The 24,537-nt window shown below is 34.2% G+C and overlaps 2 protein-coding genes across 2 annotated transcripts; one reads left to right on the forward strand and one right to left on the reverse strand.

The window, feature by feature from the left end:
• The first annotated feature begins 5,478 nt into the window (after positions 1–5,478).
• LOC121251819 (bifunctional riboflavin kinase/FMN phosphatase-like) lies at positions 5,479–16,523 on the forward strand. Its single transcript, XM_041151190.1, has 10 exons — positions 5,479–5,702; positions 5,805–5,994; positions 8,237–8,367; positions 10,446–10,515; positions 10,768–10,833; positions 11,756–11,907; positions 11,991–12,068; positions 15,229–15,365; positions 15,465–15,557; positions 16,139–16,523. Exons 1-10 carry the CDS (start codon positions 5,621–5,623, stop codon positions 16,241–16,243), a joined length of 1,104 nt encoding a protein of 367 aa, XP_041007124.1. The 5' UTR covers positions 5,479–5,620; the 3' UTR covers positions 16,244–16,523.
• Positions 16,524–18,494: 1,971 nt separating this feature from the next.
• On the reverse strand, positions 18,495–19,892 carry LOC121251820. Its single transcript, XM_041151192.1, has 3 exons — positions 19,730–19,892; positions 19,547–19,591; positions 18,495–19,095 (listed from the first exon to the last, which is right to left on the reverse strand). Exons 1-3 carry the CDS (start codon positions 19,829–19,831, stop codon positions 18,736–18,738), a joined length of 507 nt encoding a protein of 168 aa, XP_041007126.1. The 5' UTR covers positions 19,832–19,892; the 3' UTR covers positions 18,495–18,735.
• Between the last annotated feature and the right edge of the window lie 4,645 nt (positions 19,893–24,537).

Genomic DNA, 24,537 nt, shown 5'->3' on the forward strand with positions numbered 1-24,537 from the left:
CAGGCTGGCCATGCGGGTTTTATAAAGACTTATCAAAGGGCAAAGTCTTGCTTTTATTGGAAGGGGTTGAAAAAAGACATTAAGAAAATGGTTTCAGAGTGTGACATATGCTAGGTTAACAAGACTAAAATGACACTCCCTGTAGGCCTATTACAACCATTGCCCATTCCACATCAAGCCTGGACTAACATTTCACTTGATTTTGTAGAAGGGCTCTAGTGTGATCCTAGTAGTGATAGACAAGTTCACTAAATATGGGTCTTTAAGTTACATAGAATGCCATGGACCATAGTGTCCTACAGGGACACCATATTCCTTAGCTCCTTTTGGCAAGCCCCATTCAAGCTACAAGGATCCTCACTTCACTACAACTCAGCTTACCACCCACAATTTGATGGCCAGACTAAAGTCTTAAATAAATGTTTAGAGTCCTACCTATGGTGTTTTGCAGGAGACAAGCCACACAACTAGTCACAGTGGCTTCCCATGGTAGAGTGGTGGTACAATAGCTCCTACCACACCTCCACCAAGTTCACTTCTTTAAAGGCACTATACGAATACCCCCTTCCTAGCCTCCTATCCTATGTTCCAGCCACCTCCGCCAATGTGGCCATGAACCATTTGTTGCAAAACAAAGAACAAATTCAAAACTTTCTCAAGGAAAATTTTACAAAAGCACAAAATAGGATGAAGATTTATGCAAATAGGAAGAGAGCTGGGAGAAAATTTGATCTTAGAGAGTGGGTTTACTACCTCCGTTTACAATGATACCGTAATAAATTAGTTACTGCCCACCGCAACCTCAAGCTCTCCCCTCGGTTGTACAGGTCCTTCAAAGTGGTTCAGAAGCTCGGACATGTAGCCTATCGCTTGAATCTTCCAGCCTCCTACAAGATCCACCCAGTTTTCCACATTTTGGACTTAAAGAAAAAGCTTGGGGCTCACATCCACCCCATTCCATCACTGTCGCCGGTATCTCCTCAAGGGACATCATGCCCAAGCCTAAAGCTATAGTGGATCAAAGGCTCAAAAGCTTAGGGCAGAGGGTCGTGATAAAAGTGCTCATCAAGTGGGTTGGAGCTTCCTCGAATGACAACAACAGGAAGGAGTTAAAAAAGCTATAAAAACGTTACCCACACCTTGTGGGCAAGGTTCTCTAATAGGGAAGGAGTTGTTATGAAGCTAAGTACGGGCTAGAAGAGAATAGTAGCAAGAAGAAGTACTTAGAAGAAAAAACGGAAGTATGCGAAGAGAAAGGAAATAGTGTTGCATAAGCAAGAGAGAAACGGTGTCACACAAGCAAGGGAGTCGAGCACAACATCATTTTAGGGAAGAATGGGATTGAGTAGCAGCAAGTTGAAACGCTACGTATTAGTCCAATAATTTGTAGTCTGTAGTCATACGTTACGTGTAGCTGGTTATCATTTGGTTTTGTTGAGTCTATTATTTCAATTACAAATTGCAATCCTCCACATGGAGAGTCTATGGGTTATTGCCAGTACATAAGGAAAATTTTTGTAGAGGGAAATGCATTCTGGAAATTGCTTTAGCTTGAATCTATGGAGGAATTGAGGTGCCTCAAACTATTCCAAGCTATAACTCTTTTTTTCTTAGATTTATATCCACTTTAGTATTTCTCTCTAATTCCTTTCATACTTCTCTTTTCCATCTATTTCATTATTCTGCTTCAAGTTAGATCCTAGCTTATTGTTTATATGTCTTCTATTTTTTTTTTTTTTTTTGGGAGGGGGGTGGGGGGGGGGGGGGGGGGGGGGGGCAAAAGATGGTATGGTTTATCTAGTGTGATGTCTAGACATGGTCAATCCAATTTGCATCTATCGAAGCTTTTCGTCCCTTGATCATGGTAGATGGATTCTAGAGGATTGACCTAATTCCTTAAGGGGGGGTTTTCTGTTGTTTGTATATCATATTGGCTTTAAAGTTCCAAGTATTTTTTTCATGCAAGCCTTTTCTTTTTAATAGAAAAATAATTGGAGTCTATTCTATTTCCGCTGCATTGCTTTTTCTGCCAATTGTTTATGTTAGGAAAATTTGTATAATAAAATATATATGTGCAAACATTTTGTAAACTAGAGAACATATAAAAATAACAAGAGCAAATTAGAAAGAGAGAACCTAGTGTTGAGACATGTTGTGATGTATGTTTTCCTTAGAGTAGATTTCGTCGCTTCCGAATCTAAACATGCATTAGGCTTTTTGACAATATACTCCCAAGATACAACAATGTTGGTTCCCGTTAATCTTCTTTTAGGTGCACACAAAAAGAGATCCTCGAACCTAATATAAAACAACCAAAACTAAAAGAAAGAAAGACAAAAAGGAGTAAGTGTTTCTCTAATTTTTGTAGAGAGTTTGAAATGAGTAAATTTGTGGGTGGGGTTCTCTATTTATAGAGAATGAAAGGGCACTTGTGAAAAGTCACAACTAAAATCAAATGACACTTCTGAAAAGTTACAACTTAAATAAATGAAATGATACTTGTGAAAAGTTACAACTTATATAAATAAAAGAGTACTTGTAAAAAATCACAACTTATATAAAATGAAAGGGTACTTATGAGAAGTCACAACTTTTCAAATTGTAGAGAATAGATTGAAAATTTTTTGATTCACCAAAGGGCACAACCCCTCGTTTGTAGGCCAAGCGGTTAAGGTTCCTATCCCAAAGAGGGTATGCATTGGTTCAAGTCACCATGACACATTAATTTAAATCTTGATAACTAAACCAACACATTGAACAATGACAATGGTTCACATTATTTTTTACTTAACAGTAAATATTTTAAGTCTAAAAACCAGCAATTTGATCTTCTCAATTCATGGATGATTGCCAGATAGGTGATCCATATGCAAAATCTTTGATCGTCTATTTATTTGTGTGTTTCAAAACCCTTGTATCCTTTGAAGAAGACCGCATTGTTTGGTTGAAAAGACTGCATAACACATGAAATTGGTGGCCAGCATCCATGAACCTTCAAGAGTAAGAAACACACCCATTTTTGCAATCCCTTGTATCCTTCTTCTTAGTTATAATAGGTGAAAAATCGTGTTTGGGTTGTGTTTGTGTCGTGTCAAGTCATATATATATATATATATTCTACGATATGGGCCAACCCTAACATGATCCGTTAAGCTTAACGGGTTAAATTTCTAAACCCCAACACGATCCATTAAAAGAACGAGTTAAAACGACATGACCTATTTTGACCCGTTATGTATTAATTAAAATTATATCAACATGACACGACCCGTTTTAACCCATTTATATAAATGGGTTGAATTGACTCAAATAATCACTTTGATCTAATTAACATAATTTTACATAAAAGTTAAAATCACAATATCTCCCAAAAATATAAAACTAACTACATAAGTCTGAAATTACAATCCAAACAATAAGAGGCAGTTGTGGCTCATGAGAACTGACTCAATAGAGAACTGAGAGAGAGTTAGAAAATACAAAATGGGGTTAGGGTATTTTTGTGTTTAGGTTAAAAATGATATAATTGTAATTTTGAGTAAAAAACTTAACGGATTACTAATGGATTAAGTGGGTTGACCTGTTAATGAATCGTGTCTTAACGGGTCAACCCGTTTTGATCTGAACCCATTAACATCAAATTTAAACCTGATAATTTCATGTCGTATTGTGTTGAGTTAACAAGTTGTATCACATATTGTCACCCTTATGAAATAAGGCCCTTTTATCAGTTTTTTGGTTGGATATTTTTTTGCAACATCGGAATTTATAAAGAAAGGCAATTCTTAAAGAGATATACTGAATTGTCTGTGCTTCTTAGTTGAAGTTTTTTTGTTTGAATTCTTTCCAAAACTACGGAATTTTAGGAATTTTGAATTTTATGTTCAACATCGAAATGCCATGAAGACTGCATGAGGAATTTTCTACTAGCAATATGTTTAAAAATTGGTTCAACCGAATGTGAGATATTCTTTTCTCAAGACATCGAAATATGGGAAAAAATCAATGTATTTGCAAGAAAAATAAAATGCGGTTTTTTTTGTTTATGAAGTGCGGAATTTTGATTTTATGTAATATATTATATCTATTTTATAATAAAAATAGTTTACAATATGATGTACTATATCAAGTCATCTTAATTTATAAATTTATTTTTATGAATTTTTTTTATATCTAAAACATTTATCTTATAAACACAACTTACATAACAAATTAAGCACGAGCTGTTTTAGGGATTTGTGATTTTCTTACCAGGAATATCAAGTTTTGAACAATTGAGATGTGTCAATTTTGTTTTAATAATTCGAATTTTCGAAATGCAAAGCAATTAGAGACTGGAGGGTGAAGGTGGTATCTCTTAGTTTTGTTTCCTGCATCAAAATCATGAATCATCACATCTGGTATTACTAATATATACATCATATTAAAGAGATTTTTTTCTTGAATTATCCGAATATACTTACGTGAAATTCTTTGTTGGATAGTCTGTACACATTTCAGATTAGTCAGAACGCTATTCCAAACAACCAGTACTAATAATAATAATAATAATAATAATAATAAAAAGTGATTAATTCGTGATTATGTTTGGGGAAAAATCAATTTGGTGCTTGCAAGAAAGAGGAATAAATTCGTGAGCAAGCAGTTGAAAGCTTTAACCAGCAGTAGACAAGTGGTGGGCATGCATTGGTGAATATAAACATATTCCTGCAGCCTGAATTTATGTATCCTCCATTTTTAATGGGCACAAGAGGGTATATAGTATATCCTCTCTCCAGATGCGTATAAGAGTACCAATTATTTTTAGATCATCCTTTATCATGAAAAGTTGCTGACAGTTTGCTTCCCACTGTATCAGTTGGTATCCCCAGAAATAGAATAAATACATCTTCAACGTTCAGGTAAAAAATAAAAATAATTTTATTTATAAGAGATTTTAATTTTCAATTTTTTTAATAAATTAAATCTTATCCTATCAATTAAATTGAGAGTGTGACACTGACTTCGAAATAGAACTTTTCTAAAAAAAAAAAAAAACTGACCCAAATATCATCTTTTGTGATAAAATAGTGTTTGGTCTTTCTTAGTTTGTTTTTACATTTTATCTTAATTCATTTCATCTCATCTTATCTCATCTCATTTCATTTAAACATTATAATTTTTTTAAATTCTTATAAAAAATAAAATAAATAATTTAATTTTTTTAAATTTTAAAATAATTAAAATTTTAAAATAAATAAACAAAGAGAGGGAATCTGTATGAATTGTGAAACTGTTTTTGACCGCTTTCTTGTGCAGGAAAAAAAGCGGGAAATTCTACTCCTTTCCCTCTCTCTCTCTATATAACGTTCCAATGCCAATTTGCATGAGATCTAATACGCTACAGAGCACCCAACAAAATGCCGTTAACTGTCCCTTTCCCTCCTCTTCAGGGGTATTGATCCCTCCGCACGTCTCCTGTTTTTGCATTTTATTCTTACTACGCTTCTATATCTTCCTTGTTTCACAACCTACACACGCACCACCATTTTGTCCTCTCTCTCTCTCTCTCTCTCTCTCTCTCTCTCTCGCTCAAGACACGCACAAAACAAAAATACACACCCACTTCGCGGGCTTTACAATGAGCTGCTGTGAGTCTTGCAAACCAAAACCCAAAATTTTGGCAGTAATTCTTGACTTGGATGGGACCCTTTTAGACACAGGTCCTTTAATTCCTTTCAAAATCATGGCTCGTTCGTGTTCACTTAATGGTTTCTTTCTTGTTTTTCTTTCTAAATTCTATTTGCGTGGTTAATTGAGTGTAGAGGGAACTACAAAAGGCGTTTTGGAGGAGTTCTTGGCAAAATATGGGAAACAAATCGATAGGGAGAGGGAGGACAAGAAAAGGCTGGGGGCAACACAGAAGGAGTCAGCTGCTGGTATCGTTAAGGACTATGACCTCCCACTGACACCCGATCAGTATATCAAAGAAATCACACCTATGTATCGTGAAAAGTAAGAGTCTTTTTCTTTTCTTTTTTCCTTGACAACCCTGTTTCGTAACCTATGCTTCTTCTTGCCTGTGAATTTTGTATAATGTTTATTTCAATTGTGAAAATATGCGCGTCAGGATTTTTTCTTCTTGTTATTTGTAACACAGCATAAACTAAAAAATAGTACACATGCGCATGCCTACACACATATCAATCCTATTTTCCCCTTAATTTTCTTGGTGCTTTTGTTAGACATCCTTATAAAGAATCTTATAGCTTTTGCTATTCATTTTAGAATTTTCATTCTATTCACTATATGCAGTCATAGAAGAAAACTTTATTTTGATAAAAAACTTTTAGCACACCAACATGCGTCTTTGTTAAGTTAACAAGTTTTGATTGGATTAATCAAGGTGCTAGAAACAATAAATTACGGTTATAAAGGAACAGCTTTTGTCTTGATGTACTATCATAAATAATGCTATCACAAGCATTTAGATCTGAATGAATTGCACAAGGGAGATGCAGGTTTTATTAGGATTGAACTATATTAACTTATTAGATCTCACGTTTAAGGATTGGAAGCAGTATTTCTGTCATTATTGTATATGATCCTTGTCTTTTCTTTTGTTGTCGTTGTTAGTTATTTAGTGCAAGCCAATGCCAAAATAAAGAAGTCATGCATTTGGAATGTTTCAAAGAATTACATAAGAATTTTTATAATGATTGCGTAGGAAAACCATTTTCTACTGTCCATTTTAAGAAGATGAAGTTTCAGGGTTTTACAGGAGAAAAGGTACTAGTTACTAGTTAGGTATGGCTGCTTTCTTAATGACATTTACATCTGTGTACTGATTTGCATGAGAGCAGTGGATGAATGACATGATATGTATGATAATACTCAGGGGTAGAACCAAAATGTCATGTGTTTGGGATGGGGGCAACCTACCTAAACTACATATAGTCTTTCTATATGAATAATGTCTTTGTGTTTATATGTAAAATAGAAACAGATAAATTAAGTCTAGTTCTTTAGCAAGTCATAAACCATAATTGTATACATAGGTTACATGTCTATAAACTCATTTGAAGGGAACTTTCCTTTCAATACAAAACTTCTCATCTAATTTACAATTATGCCATCAACCTTGAATGGTTTATACACTTTGGCATTCATATTAGGAAGTATAGTATTATATAAAAACTTCCGGGCCCATATTAAGAAGTCTAGTATTTCTTATACAACTCAAACTCCCGTTTTAATTTTTATAACTAACCCAACAAATTAGAAATTGTTTGGGGTCAAAACATTAATTTTGGATGGACCGCCCGCCTTCGCTTATTGGGGTACAAACCATAGCCCAATTCACCAAATGAAACTCAAATTCTTCGTCTATTCCCCCTCCCCCCCCCCCCCCCCTCCCCCAGTAGGAAGTCTCTTTGCAATTTCTCTAACTGGTGAGCCACCTTGCATGTGTTGGAAATAAAGATAAGAAGTAAGTAGGCAGGTTGGATAGAGTACTTCTGATCAACGTAACTCTACAAACTTTGCAATTTCAACATATTAGTTAGTGAAACTAGGCTACAGGTCAGTGAAGTGTGTAATTCTTCTAGCATTAGTATAATAGAGAGCAGTAAATGTTAGTAGCTTGAGTAGTTTTTGTAATCATGAGAAGATCAGCTGTAAAATGTGGAAGTTGAGGACAATGCTGCTTAGAAATTGAACTAAGATGGATGGATTAGAGAAGCATTAATGAGGCCTTCTGTCAACTTCAGGGGTAATTTTACGAGACAGCTTATAAAGAAAATACAAGACATCTCTACGACTATCATGTGTTAATACCATTGACATTGACTGAATGTAATGGTGATAACTTAGTGATTAGTAATTAACTATAACAAAATATTATGAATACTCTGCTCGTATCCTATTAACCTTGCTTCTTTAATCCCAATACACAGATATGATAAGATGGAGAGATCCATGTTAGACACCTTTGAAACTTACTACTTCAAATATATGTCTAATATTATTCTTTCAGAACCTTGGTAAAGCTTTCAAATTGAGCATGGAATGAAATGCTTTCACATGATTGAAACTGCTCTGAAGCAGCAGAGAATTTTGTGAGCCCATATAATGCATGTTTTGAAATGCACGAACACTGTGATGTTATCATGCTACTAAGCTTTCTTGTACAGTTGTACTTGCATATGCGTCTGTATCATTTGTATAATCTTCTTATTCATTAATTGTATTCTTTTAGGTGGCAGAAAGCAAAACCACTTCCTGGGGCTAATCGACTTATCAAACATCTCCATAAACATGGAGTACCATTTGCTCTTGCTTCAAACTCCTTACGAGAATACATAGATGCAAAGATATCCCACCATAGAGGTTCTCTTTTCTAACCTTCTTGGATAAGAGCTTGAATCAAGCCCCCTTTAACCTCTTATTCTCCCTATGCTGGAAAACTTCAAAATTACTGTTGTCATTTCTACTATCACGCTGAAATAATTGATTTATGATTACTAAGAAACTTAAACAACCAGTCAAACATTGAAATTATTGCGATTGTTTAAGCAAAAGATCTAATTACTGGTCATAATACTTGCCAAAAGTTGTTGATGGATGGAGAACCATTTCCTCTGTATAAAACCATGGACATGTATCTTCTGGAAGCTTCCCTTTATGTGTAGAGAGAAAAATAAACTGCTAGCAAACTGATAAAAATGGGATTTAGATGGATGGATCTCTCTCTCTCTCTCTCTCTCTCAATGGGGTCTAAACAAATTTCTTGATTATATATATATATATATATATATATATATATATATATTAGATCTGCCAATCTCTACGAAGCAATTTTAGAAGTTACCACTTTCAATGAACCTCCCATTTCAGTTACTTTCCTTGAATGTTTAATAACATGATCAACAACAATTTTACATTCTCATGCCATAATGGTCGATTTCTTGACGAATTCAGTTCAGGCTCCTGTAGTGGTGAAAGAGTCTTACATTGGTAGGTGTAAGTAAATAAATCAAAACAAAGAATCTGTTCACTATAGGTTCTAAAAAGATAGAGGCTGGAAAAGAAATTATAGAGAACCTCAATTATAGAATTTTATATTAGCTGCATTATGATGTAATTCCATTACAGCCCATGCTTTTTCCACCATAATCATCTCCTACCCTTGTATCATGAACACGATTGGTTAGGTGAAAAGTAATCTCCATTGGCATTACAGATTTGAGTTATCAAGTAATCGATACCAATGGAATTGGGTGGTGAAGCTTCTGCATTTGTGTATAGCATGCACAATGATTGTGGTTTGAAATAGGAAAACCGAACTGTAAATTATCCCATATGACTCTTGAGCTTTACATATTTCGTATTGACACGCTCTAAGTTCCAATTGTTCTATGGACGCCTCTTGAGGTAACCGACAGTCCATATATATATTATTTTTCTTACACTTTTTGTCCATTTAACAAGTGAAAAGTATGAAAGGGTCTCTTGATTTTTCCAGGAAATCTTGGTAGTTATACCCTGTAATTATTTTCACCACTAGGATTCTTTTTTAATGGACTAGATAATTATACCATTAATATAAATGAGATGCATCATTGGAGGTGGCAATAGATTTAATCATGTGAAATCACCACTTGTCCCAAAAGGTTAAGCTAGTGGGAAGATGTAGATTTAATTATTTGTATTATATTCTTAACGGTTCACTGAGTTGAAATTAACAAAAGGCTTGGATGATTAGTTGAGTGCGACTGCCCAGGTGAGGTAGTGACGAGTGTCCTGATTGTGGATTTTAGGTTATTAGATAATGGTGTAGTGATAGCTTTCCAGAGAAGAGGAAAATTCTTCCTGACATGGCATGGGATCCACATGATGTGCTTTCTATGTTAAGTGGGTGGAAAGTTTTGAGGGAAGGAAACTATTTGGACTGTTGGCTGCCTCAGGGATTTTCCATAGAAAAATTGAAATTGAGTGGATATCTTTTTCATTGGTCTTAGCCGCTTAAGCAAAGGAGTGTGTATGACATAAAATACAAATCAAATTACTACTGTTATACCTATAGAACAAATGGACAGTATCATAGCATGTGCTTGAAAACAAAATGAAGTGAGTACATGTCTAAATTTTGTAATGTTAATCTGGGCTCATCATCTGAAAAAACACCTGCTAGAATGAATAAACATATCCTCATCTTCTGTGTAATTTTTTCCTTTGCCACCCCTGCACCATTGTTGGAATTTTGTAACTTTATTATCCCTTAGAGTTTCACAGGTGGGCTTGGCTTACTCAAATGCTTATGGTTCCACTTCATTTTCTTTGTTGTCTCTATTTGTCTCTCCATAATCCCCCCTTATTTATGCCTTAGTTTCACCCTCAATAGATTATTGGTTTTTCTGTATTAATCCCATGTCAATTTATTCTGTCCATTTAAATTATATTTTTAGGGTGGAAAGAATACTTTTCAGTAATTCTTGGAAGTGACCAGGTTCAAGACGGAAAGCCTTCTCCATATCTGTAAGGATTTTCACATTGTCCAGTGTAAAATTAAGGTTGCATTGAAAACCACATCGAATCACTATGAGTAATTCTTTTTTTTTTTTTTTAAATCATAAAAGAATAATAGTTATCAGTATGTTACAGAAAAATTTCATCTCAAATCCTAAACATATCATGCTAAAAAAATACTGGTATGAGAAAGAAATTTTATTTTAGACCATCATCATTATTTTTCACATGTATTCATATGAATTCCTAAATTGCTAGCAGATTTGAAGAGGCTGCAAAGAGAATGGGTGTAGATGCAGCTCACTGCCTGGTGATTGAAGACTCTTTGTGAGTTAAACTAGAGATCATATGTATATAATATTTCTCCTCATTGTGCATGTTATTTTTTTTGCGCATGATTTATGAAAATATAAATTCAATAGCCTTTTGTAGCTTTTGCCTAATAAATGTTGGTTGCATAAGTTTCTTGGATTCACTCTGAATGGTAGCTTTGTCACTAAGTTGCATGAATTGACATCCTTGAGTGTACAATGCTGTACAATGACTTGTGAAAAGCCAGCATATTGTTTGTACTGGTTTATAAGGACCGCCATGTTCTACAACAAAAATCTCTGATCTGTGAAATCAAGTTAGACTGTTTAGTTTTTCTAATGGATCTGAAGGTTGCTTTCTAGAAAGAGACCTGTTATTCTTAATTAGCATTAACCAATGCTTGTAGAGGATGACTATGCCAAGTGTTAGAGGGGCTTTTCTTCATTAAGGAAAACAACAAAGGCTGTGAATAATGCTTAAGAATGCAAACCTCTTCCCAGTTTTGATGTACAAAAAATTTACAAGTTAAATTTGTAAAGCAAGAGTTTTCAGGAAATGCTCTAACGATTCTGTTCAAGGCTGTTGAAAGTTATCATATATAAGCATTGGATTATTAAATAATGTGGTTTCAAGACACTATCACTGCAAAATCACTTTTAAGTAATCATTGAATATGTTTTGCTTGAAGTGCCTTAAGTCATGATCTCAAGATATGCAAACAGTTCAATAATACCAAAGATACGTCAACCAAAGTAAATCACAAGCGGGATATGTTCTTGACAATAAAATTCGGCTGGGTTGTTTCTTTCTTGGTTTTGTACACTGTCTGCATTACTGTTTTTGTTTTTCTGATTTCTTTTTGTCTTATATATTATCTTGTAACTGTGGTTATCAAATCATTGCACACAATATAATTTTGATCAGTTAATCTATATAGGGTTGGTGTTAGAGCAGCTAATGCTGCCAAAATGAAGGTAGTTGCTGTCCCACCTCATGCAGAAGCTGGTTGTTCTTCCCTAGCAGATTCTGTGCTTCATTCACTTCTAGAATTTCAGCCTGAGCTATGGGGTCTTCCACCATTTGAAGACTGTAAATATTTTTGTCTCTAAACTCTTAGCTGCAGGCGCTTCCATTCTCTGATTGAATGATTTGTTGTAAAATGATTTTTTCAGGGATAGATAATGCATTACCAATCGAACCAATTCATGTGAGCATTGTATCAGTCAATGGATCAGCGACTGAAGTTGCAGGTTTGTTATATTTTGTTTCCCACATTATTTCTACAAGTTTGGTAACACTAGTATCAGCTCTTATGGCAGTTCTCTTCCCTTAAGAATGACATAGAGGGTAGGTTTAAAGCCTACTAGATGTACTTACCAATGAAAAAATTATCATAGACAACTTTTCTTCTTCTTTCACACTCTGACTCATACTCATGCTGTAAATTATGTCATAATTTTCTTTTCATTGAAGATTGAGGTAATTTTGATAGTCAAATTACTTACAGGAATTGATTTCCACCCTATGCTTGTGATAGCGGAAGATGGGTTAGTCCGTGACTAACCTTATCAACACCACCTTGAGCATACAGGGTCAAAAATCTGTCACACCAGATGAGAGAAATAATGATTGAAATTTTTGTAGTTAGAATGGAGTGATTTTATGTTTTACATTTCGTAGGTTTTATTTTTTACTCGGGGTGGAGTTTAAAATCTCAATTCACTCGTAAAAGAAATAGTTCTATTTTTTTTTTTTTTAATTCTCAGTATACAATTAGTGAGATACAATGAATTTATAAAAATTAAAGATTTTCTAAGATGACAAAGTCTTAGGATGTAAAGTTGAAACTTTTGTTGTAGAGATCTTCGAATGAGGTATCATGTCAAATCTATTTGGAAAGAACTCACCTCAAGTTAACATTCAGGATCAAGAATCTTCCATGCACGAAAGAATAGAAGAGACATTTTGACCACTTCAATCCTTTAGTCTTGTTTCACACAATTGAGCACAACAAGCGACTTGAAATTTATACTTGAGAGAAGAAATATTAAATCAGAGTCCATATTGAGCCTCGTTTGGGAACACATCTCATCTCATCTTATCTCAAAATTTCTCATAATTTTCTTTCCAAACATCACTCAAACACACTTTTCAATTTCAAATCTTCAATTTTTTCATCTAATTATTACCTCATTACAACTTTCCCAAACTTCCAAACAAAACACAAAAAATAATTCAACTTTTTCAAATTCCAAAGGACCAAAACAAAAATTATATTCTAACGATATTTTAATTTTATATTTTTATTCAACTTTTTCTCTCATTTCTCAATACCCAATAAAACATCTTAACTCAAACCATTTCACTACTATTTACAAATAATTTTACTATTATTCACAAATTTCTCATCTCATTTCATTTCCCAAACGAGGCCGAATCCTTGCAATAACATCCATGGATGTTAGCATGCTGCTTTTCAATAGAATACGGGATCTGAGACACTCACACCCAAATCTGATTTCAGTGAAATCTCCATGTCTTCTCTTGATAAATCTGAAATAAATCCTCTGCCAACAACATTGATTGGTATTGCAAGTATCCGATTCAATAAGATTGTCATCATTCTTATCAAGACCATTTATATTTTCTTAATTGATTTCAGTATAGCCTTCAAGTAATATATTCATTTGAATACTTAAGTAATCAACACGTGCCTCTTTTGTTGATCTCTTTTGAATGCCAACCTCCAAAGTTATATCTTCTCTTGATGGTGAAACATGAAATCTCCTTAGTCTAAAAATCTCTGGCCAATAATCATGATTGGTATAGGAGAGCATTATGACATGTAATCCAAAGATTCCAAGCATCCTTTTCAAAATTTTGGCTATTAATGAATTCTATCCTTGCCTTGTCAATCTCTATCACCTTATATTTTTTACCCACTTTTAATACAATTGCCTAAACTTGTACAATGAAGAATTCACCTTTTTCTCTTTGGATAAATCAATCAAACCTAAACCCTTACTTATAGCATAAAGTATAGCATGCTAACCAATCATGGAAATATTCCTTGTAAGACAATTATCAAACTTTGCATTCTTTCATAAAACCTAAAACCCTTACTTATAACATGAAGCACGACGTGCTAGCCAATTGGTTGTTCTCTGCACTATGATTATAAAAAAGGTCCTGATATTTTATGGTTTCTTTATTCCATTTCCTGTTCATAGGATTAAATGTCAACTTCTATAAGATGCTATGCTACTACCCAAATGAGACCACCTCTTAGTCGTTGTCAATAGGATGTTCCCCTCAGCTTTGTCCTTGAGGCAGAAAACGAGGCCAACTAAGTTTTTGACACTAGGTGAAGTGTGATACATAGGAAGGGAAGCTGCACTGTTAAACCCTATCAACACCAAGTGACGACCCCTGAGGTTGCCTCGACAGGCATTTTGGGTATGCATCCCATGTTATTGGCTGAGGTTTGAATCTCCTGATTAGACTCGTGACTTAATGAGAGAAAACTCATGTGTCAGGTAAGGGAACACCTATGTAATGTTTCTCCCTATACCAAAATAAAAGAAAAACAGAAAACCCGTAGTATTAAAAATCTTGCCCAAAAACTGACAGACACAGGCCAAAATTTTATTGGTGGTGGCATGTTTGTCATTTCACAGCAAGGAGGCCAATTTAAAGGCTCCGTAGAACAATTAAGAGGATAGAGATTCCTAAAACAATCATAATTAGTGTACTGCATGAGAGGCTCAATTTCTCTATAATATCTATAATCATTCACAAAAAATAAGCTAATAAAAGATCTATAATCATTTACAAAAAAAAAAAAAACTAATACCTATTCCATAAAATTTTGAAAATTAAAAAAGTTTAAAAAACACCCCAATGACATGTACAACGTCCATACCTCTGAGGGTGTTTTAGTGATAAGAGTTTTTTCTCGTTTGGTTTCATGGATGGGAGGTCACGGGCTTGAGTCTCCATGGGCATGATGCTAAGGAGACGAACTCTTGCCCATGATCTCTATTCTCGGTTTTATTCCACTAGGCCCTTGGTGGGGCTGGGGTCAAGTTATAATTTAAGTCTGTTGTGAAGGATTGCTTGTGATTTCCACTGTCTGGGCCCCTCCTGAGGGATCATATAAGGATGATAGTATGTCTGGGCAAAAAGTAGTAACCTTTGGTCGCTCTCTTATTGCTCTATTTGTCGAGAAGAAGAAATACATGTACAATATCCTATGTCTTGTTGGGAACTGAGAAACTTGATGTTCACAGACAAGATCAACACATTTTGTGTAATTGATTATCTGATTCATTAGTTTGGTGGCTACTTTGGGTTTTTATTTCATATTGTGGCAATTGTTTTCGATGTTAACAACCTCGTACATATATCCAGAGGATGGGACATCTGCTCTTCCAGACCAAGTTTTTGGACTTTACTTTGGTTGGGCCAAAGTTGATATGAATAAAAGCTTCAAAGTTGTGGTTAGCATTGGATGGGACCACTGCTCCTGTATTGCTAAGAGAAAAATTGTGAGTAATTAACCCTTAAATGTTCGATTAGCTATATCCTTTTGCGTCCTTGTATGTAAACACCAGATTATTCACATAATTTTGGTTCTCTTTTTGCAGTGTACACATGTAATTGATGGAAACATTGACCATCTATCTGATCAACAGATCCAGCTCCTGCTTGTTGGCTACATTCGTGAATTGAATGGCAAGGTAATGACACTTTCAGATATATAAAATCAGATAAAAGATAATAATAAGTTGCAACCTGCAACTCTGACAATTTAATATATACAACCTACCTTCTCAGAAGAAAGTACACAACCAACTGATCTGCCCACTAGATCAGCAAAATACTTTTCTCATTTTTTCTAAAGCAGAAGGTAGCACTTAAAGGTGCTAGGTATTTTTATTGATCATTGCTACGATGCTGCTCTTTTCTTCCATTTACGCTTCATTTGGTTACTAGAAGCTGGAAAAAAGAGCATATATTTTTTTTCTGAGAATCATTTTAGGTGAAAGTAAAGTTATTCAACTACGATAAATATATGCCTGTGTTCTAAATATATATGTATGTATGTATGTATGTATGTATGTATACAAATTATATAAATTAAAGCTATTCAACTGCTTGCCTATGATATCTATCTCTCTTTGAGGCTGAAGAGACTTTTCAACTGCTTGCCTATGATATCTATCTCTCTTTGAGGCTGAAGAGACTTTGTTACTTCTAAAAATTATGTTGGCTGCTTATATTGCAGTCTTCTTATGTGGGAATTTGAATGCATGTACAGGATGTTACATCCATGAGTGTGGAAATGCTTGAAGAATACAATTGCATTGCAGGTGCTTCATTGGATCTGCCTGTGTTTGTCGACCATTCTTCTTCTTGTCTGTAGGACTCATTTAGATCCGACGAGAAAGTGAATTGATGTATCCTAATGTTTCTTTGATAGTACTTTGACAATTTGGCATTGTTTAACTGCAAAATAATTTGCTCTACATTTTGTTGAGAGGATGTACTGAATAAGCCACAATTACATTATGAACGTCACATCTGTTCTTTATAACAGAATCCCTTTTTCATGGGGAAAATATTGCAATATTTTTTTTTCGTTCTGGTGCAAACCATGTAATCTTGCATCCATTTGAAATCAAACAAATTTCTTTCTGTTTATACATTGAGGGAGTAAAATCGTATGCCACTGTTAGTTGGAATTTGGTGGTGTTTCCAACTTCAAAGCTTCCTCTCTCTCTCTCTCTCTCTGATCTCTCTCTAGACAATAACTTTTGGAACCTTAGCTCCCTCTAGTCTCCCATTTATCCAGCTTCCTAAGTTCGAACTCCTGCTTTCCTTCCTTATTTCTGGAAAGCTCTTATAGAATTGTCAATTATCTTTGGTGGTGATCATGTAACTCTGCAGGCTCTACTGGTGGTTGTGATCCTTAGTTCCATTTCTGTGGCACAGTTTTTTTATCACATTCATTGCCTCGCATTTTTATATCCTTTTCTTTCGTTGACCATATTTTATTTTCCTTATTAGTTGTGGCAGTAAAGTCTAAGAGTAGTTCGGATTCAGAAATGAGTTGAGATGGTTTGTGAATAGTAGAATAAAATATTTTTAAAATATTACTTTTTAATATTATTATTATTTTGAGATTTGAAAAAGTTAAATTGTTTATTATATTTTGTGTGAAAATTTAGAAAAATTTGTTTTGGAATTTGAAAAAGTTGAATTGTTTATTATATTTTTAATATTATTATTATTTTAAAATTTGAAAAAGTTAAATTGTTTATTATACTTTGTGTGAGAATTTGAAAAAATTTGTTTTGAGATTTGAAAAAGCTGAATTATTTATTATATTTGTGTGGTAATTTGAAAAAGTTGTAATAATGAAGATGAGATAAGTCGAGATGAGTTGAGGTGAATTTTGAATTCAAACAGCCCCTTAAGGTCGCTAAGGTTATGTGATATAAATAAGGAGAAATTTTGTCACCCAGTTATAGTATTCTCGTAGAAAAAGGCTTGATTTATAAAGAGATCTCTCAAAAGTAAATTTAGAAAATGATGTAGTTTATTGTGTTATCTTAGATTATAAAGATATTTTTATTATAAAGATTTAACGTATTACATATGTCCACATCAATTTGTGAGCCTTTGTGTGAGTTTTTTTATAAATCTAGCATTTCTATTTAATTTTTATGTTTCAATCTTCTATTGAATAACCATGCAGGATTGGTAGTAGTGTATAAAACAATGCTCAAAAAATTAGAATCGGGTAAGAACCGGTTCAATGAATCGGGCTATTCATAACAATTTTGAATCGGTTATTTCAATGTTGATAAAAAAGTATTAAAATTCATATATAATGCAATTGAAGTGTTTAATATCATGTATAAAAGAGTAAGAAGTTATAAATTCATCGACTAAACATGTAATTTATCGACATTTTTTTTTTTTGCCTCATATATGAAGAAAATAAAAATCGCAAATATACTACCTTATGCACAATCACAAATTTACTATAAAATACTCATTCATCTTCTAATTTTTTTGTTCAACTAAAGAAATAAAAGAATTACATGTTTTATCTTTCAATTTTTGTACTCTTCTTATTGCGTACAATGATGAAGAAGTTAATATATGTTTAGGTTTATAATATTTTATTATTACTTTTGTATTTGAAATTAAAAAATAAACTCAATTGTTAAACAATTTTTAAAAAAATACAGGTGAATTACTTTAAAATTGACTAAAATCGATCGATTGAAGTGGTTTAGTGAATGATTCAAAACGTTTACTAAAATCGGTTCAATTTTTAACCAATTCAATTTGAATCGGCGCGAACCCTTTTTTCAAACTTAGGTATGGAGCGATATTTTATCTCCTTCTTTATCAAAGGCTTGTTGTAAAGTTTAAGCCAACTCTCGAAAATAGAAGTACCTTAAAAATGTGCCTTGTGCGCATGGGGGCACATAGACAAGAAAAGTATGTTTTATGGATCAAATTTTAAGGTTTAGAATATAAAAAATAAATATATGAAGTGGACCTCCAACATTTTATAAAATTCTCAAGTGAATTTGTTAAAAAAAGTTTAAATGTTCAATAAATATTATGATATCTAATTCATGTGTCAATCTTTTTCTCATCTTAAATTCAATCAAACGCGTTAGAAAATTCAAATCCATATCAACTCTCATTTTCACTCATTTTCCCGAGCACTCGTTATAAAAAGCATACGTAATTTCATGCTTAGGAAATTATCGACTTGTCCAAAAGTTGAAAAAGATTATAAAGTAATGTAAAAACTATAAGAAAATATAATAGAGCCTAAGCCAACCGAATATTCCAACCGACCCGAAGTTCGGAGTGAAACGCAACCCGCCAACTCTAGCAGCTCTGATCCTGTACCTTCGATCTCTTGATTCTCTTCCTCTTCGACTTCCCTTGCTGCTCGCCTGGCTCCGATCCAACAACACACGACGACGAAGCTCCATCGCCCCCCTCACCCACGCCTCCCCGATCCGAATCCTTTATCGGTATCTGCTTTGTGCCGGAATCCGGGACGCTGTGTTTCCATGAGTTCAGGGTTTGGATCGAGGTCACGCAGCACTCTTGCCAGTCGAGGTCGTTCAGGTCGGCGATTACGTCCTCCAGAGCCACGAACGCCAACGACGAAACGTTGTCGTTCAGTGTGCAGCGCGAGGGATCCATGAGATCCAGTGTGTTCACTGCGTCGGTTACCACTTTCTGTGGCATTGTTGAAACAAAGGATCCGTAATTAGGATCCGTTTGGTTAATGAGAAAATGTAAGAAATTGAAACAAATTTATAGGTTATTCAGATAATATTTTGGACAAGTTTGTGAAACTTTTGACTCTCTTTTGGAACAAAAATACAGAATGTTCGTTGTGTTTGTAAATGCACTCCTTCAACAGAATGTTTATTGTGTTCGTAAATGCACTACTTCCATTTTCTCTATACCAAATATAGGGAAGTAAAAGAAGATATAATAACACTCACTTAATGAGCTAAGATTACATCTCCGTTTTGTTTCTTTTTAAATTCAGAAATAGAAAGGGTAGAAAGAAAAACTATTCGATCAGAAGTAAAACTTCCTTCTATTCTGTCCTATTTTTCTCGGCAGCCAAACAGAGCCTAAGACAATTGCAGAAACAGTAAGAGAGGAAATCAATTGTCACCTTAGGAGCATTGTAGATTTTCTTCAACCCGTGCATGTCGATGACCTGCGAAATAAAAACCATGTGTTGCACCGTTCTTACAAGTTCTTTTGCTTGGATTTGGAGCGATGAGATTGAAAGAGTAACGCGGAAATTCAAAAAGAAGGAAGGTAGGAAAATAAAGATGAAGGAGACAGGAAGAACCTGGTTGAGGTATTGGATCGTGAGATGGAGTTGCTTATGAGACAGAAAGAAATCGACGTAGTTTTCTAATGTCATCTTCTTCTGCTTCCGGCGATAACCCATTCTTAACTATTGCCTCTCTGCTCCCTTTCCGCTTCAGTTGGGGGAACGTGGAAAGAAAAACCAACTTTTTATAGACTTGAACCAAAGTCCATATTGAATTACTCGAATATTTATTAGAAATACTCAAATACATAGTCACAAAATAAATATATAAAATTAATCTCACAAACTGATGTGATTTATCAAATTATAAAATTATTTATATTATAAAACATATTTGACAAATCACATAAAATCATATCAATTGGTAGAATTACTTTTATATAATCTATTTATAGTTGTAGTACTTTTCATTATATATATTATACTCTAATTAATATTTAAATTTATTATTTTATAAACAATAGTTAATTTAATATTAATGTTAGATAAGTCAGAGGATATACATAAAGTACCACACATTCGTTTTGAGAAAAAAAAGTAAGATCCTATTATTAAGAAAATGATTTATTCACGTGAATTTCAGATTTATTCATTTTTTTAAAATAAATATGCTGAACTTGAATTATAAATATTATTTTTCTTAATTCAATGATTGATGAGCAAGTCTATAAAATTGAGATGAGAATGTTGTAAGTAGAATAAGCCTCCGTTTGGATGGCGAGAAGATTTTATATAAAAGTTAAAAATTGAATAAAATATTGTTAGAATATTATTTTTTAATATTATTATTATTTTAAAATTTAAAAAAGTTGAATTGTTTATTATATTTTATGTAAGAATTTAAGAAAATTATAATGATGAGATGAAATAAAATAAATTCAGATAGTTTCTCAATCTAAACAAGATTATATGATTGATTTGGTTTCTGAACCATTTAATTGGGTTGGATGTTTAAGTTGTGATCACTTCATTTAACAATATCCACTCGAAGAAAATCTCTACTGTTATTATACCACTACGATTTTACATATCATCGTGTTTCTTTAATAATTTTTTTATAACCATAAATCCATAAAACATCCTGTTCATGTGGGCTTTTTAATTATTTCTTGTCATTATGCCAAAGCTTTAAACTTTGTAATTCTGACTCCGGTCCGATCTTCATTGAACTCTACTCTGACTCCTGACTCCGGTCCGATCTTCATAGTAGATCATCAACATAAATAATTTTTCTTTTGTAGAAAATAAATTAAAATTAAAATTAAAATACTTATAATTTATTCTCTTAAGAAAATAAAAGTAAAAAACAAAACAAAAAAAGAACATTGGGTCACCAGCCACTGGCGGATCCACGTTGGGCTCAGAGAGAGTTTTTGAAATTTCAAAATTTCCCCTAAATTTTATTGATAATTCCATAACTATAGAGAATTGTCACCCTCCCCCTCCCCCTCCCCCATATACATATATATATATATATATAATCCCCATATGCTTTCTAGAATTTTTCTAAAATTTCAATATACTTAGAAATACCTCTCTCTGATTTTTTTTCCTATAGTCTCAAAATTTTGTATAATTTCTATATATTATCTATTTTCAAGGATGCAGCCTCACTAGGATTAATTTAAACTAAGTTTAAGAAAAATAAGAATTTTTTAATATGAATCTCAAAGTTTTTTGTTATATAATATTAGACTTCTTAATATGAAATTTGAAGTGAAAATATAAGAAAATTCATTTAAATTTAATGATCTGTATGAATAATAGTTGAGAGATTTTATCCTCTAAACTTCATTGAGTAAGAAAAAATTTATTTAAGATCTCAATTATATCATTATATGTTTGATGTGACACGAAAATATCTAGATTTTATATGAAATTTAATAAACTACATTACATAATAGAATGAAAAGTTACCTTCTAAAAGATCACTTGATAGATTCTACGAAAAGTTGCTCTCTAATAAATGAGAGTTGCCATGGCCATCACATAGTGTGTACGTAACACCTTGTCTCCTTAGAGTTAAAAATACTATTTTTTTTTTTTTTTTAATAAAAGGAGGACAACACCTCCTGAATTTTATTGCACATCACCTATGGCGGATAAGCTGTGGAAAACAAATAAGTGCCAACACTTACCAAAACATCCAAAAAAACATCACAACAGAGTCCCTCCACAGATGAATTAGGAGCTGTTTGAAACATATCTGAAGTAGGGAAGACCAAGCTTATCAGTCCTGCTCAATCCCCTCAATAGAGGAGGAACTGATGCCAACGAACTCCAAGATAATTCTACAACACCAGTGTCCGACGCAAGACGAGCCAAGAAATCTATCGGCGCATTTCTTTGCCTGAAGATATGAGAAACGGAGAAAGATTTATTGCTGAGCAGCCCCATAAGTTCCTCCACGTACCAAACAGGGCACTTAACTAGTCTCAACCAATTCACAACAATCATGGAGTCCAAACCTCTTTGTCAAATAATTCATACCTCCAGCAGTAAAACCATAAACTCTGCATAATTATTGGCTCCGTTTCCAATTGGTGAAGAAAAGGCTTGGATCAGATTACCAGCAGCATCACGTAAAAGTCCCCCTGCACCTGCCTTCCCCAGATTTCCTCTACTACTTCCATCAACATTCAATTTAATCCGACCCAATTTTGGTCTATGCCAGTGAACAACCTGCATACTTTTCATGCGTTTGATTCTTGGTTGGATGGAAGCACACCTTCAGAAAAACCAGTCATGTAGAAGCTGTCTTCTCCGAGCTTCTTACGTGAGATTAGAAAAAAATCGATGATTTTTCCTTACTAACCTGTTGACCAGACCAAGATTCATAAAGGGCTAGTGAATCCGAAATCACTTTTAGAGATTTTTTGCTACCATTTGAGAAAATAACAATATCATCTGCATATAGTAGATGCAATATGATCGGTGCACCTCTTGGATGAGAAAAACTACCAATACGCCCTTCATAAAACCTCTTCTTCAAAATTCTAGATAAAATTTCTTCGACCATGATAAACAAATAAGGAGAGATAGGGTTTCCTTGCCTCAAGCCCCGATCTCCTTGGAAGAAACCCTTGGTAACACCATTCATCACCACCGAATACCATGGGGAAGAGATACATTGCCTTACCAAATTACAAACAGTTTCAGAAAAACCAATTGCCAACATCACATGAATCAGAAAATTCCGGTCAATGCTGTCATATGCTTTGCCCATGTCAATTTTTAAAACAACATTACCCCCTCGGACAGGCTTATGGAGACTCTGTATTAGTTCCTGTGTCAAACTCACATTCTCAAAAATACTTCTACCTGGAATGAAAGCACACTGTTCCTCAGAAATAAATCGAGGAAGCAAGGGGGATAAGCAACCCACAAGAATTTTGGTAGATGCCTTGTAGAAGATTGAGCACAAACTTAGAGGGCGAAATTTGTCAAAACTTTTTGGGTTATCCACCTTCAGAATGAGTACAAGATATGAAGTTGTAAACTCTTTTGGAATGATATCCCCTTAAAAGAAATTGTGCACAACAACCACCACATCCTCCCCAACAATATCCCAAAAAGCTTTATAAGAACCAGATCCAAAGTCATCTAGACCAGGACTACTATCAGTAGGGATGGAAAACAAAACATCATTTACCTCTTGGATTGAAGGAATCTATAAGAGCATTGTTGCCCTCATCTTGCACCACTTTCTCAAGCCAAATTGCTAAGTCTATAAGAGAAAACTAATGGTTAGAGGATAAGAATTTCTGAAAATATTCCACCGCTCCCAAATGGAGCTCCTCAGGTGTTTTCATGTGAAACCACCACTTATCCCAATAGCTTAAGCTGATGGGAAGAGGTAGATTTTATTTTATATCTTAACACTCCCCCTCACTTGTGGGCTAGACTTCTCTTCAATGAGTAGGCCCAACAAGTGGAATATTTAGTTAAATGGAATAAAGTGTAGAGTCAGGATTCGAACTCAGGACCTCTGCTCTGATATCATGTGAAATTACCACTTATCCCAAAAGCTTAAGCTGATGGGAAGAGGTAGATTTTATTTTATATCTTAACATTTCAAAAATATCTCCTCATTAATCCTCATCTCTCTCACCTGTTTTGAGTGTTTATTGGCCATAACTCGATAAATGGAAAAGTCAGCTTCACCCTTGTCTAGCCAAATTTGCTTAGCTTATTGAGCCAACCAGGTTTCCTCTCTACCAACCCACATAGACAGCTCCACCTTAGAAGCCAACAAATCCATCTCCAAATCCTCCGAAAACCCCTCTCACAACTGCTCTTCAAGCAAACATATTCTCGCCTCTAAGTCTCTAATATGGTTAGTAGTCCACCCAAAAACTTCTCGGTTCATCTTCGAAGTTTTCCCCTCAAGGCTTTAAGTTTCCTCGCAAGTCCAACCATACCTACAGGAGCTTGATCCACCTTCCAAGCATCCGTAACATAATGTTTAAAACCGTGATGACTACTCCACATTTGCTGGAACCTAAAAGGACGAAAACCATAATTGCACTCTTCAGGCTCCATGCGCACCTGCATAGGAGCATGGTCTGAACTTACCCTTGGAAGATAGGAGCCAGAACCCATTGAGAAGTCCAACATCCATGCTGAGTTTATCAACACCCTATCCTGCCTAGCCCAGCTCCGTGATTTGCCATTATGCCCATTAGACCAGGACATGTGATTTCCAGTGAAGTTCAACTCTGATAATCCTACACTGTCTATAAATGAATTAAATTCCTCCATAGCAATTGTGATATCTCGTATTTTAGTGTATTTATTTTTTCTTACAAAAGATTATTATTATT

This window comes from Juglans microcarpa x Juglans regia, chromosome 2S, assembly GCF_004785595.1.
Source record: "Juglans microcarpa x Juglans regia isolate MS1-56 chromosome 2S, Jm3101_v1.0, whole genome shotgun sequence".
NCBI lineage: Eukaryota > Viridiplantae > Streptophyta > Magnoliopsida > Fagales > Juglandaceae > Juglans > Juglans microcarpa x Juglans regia.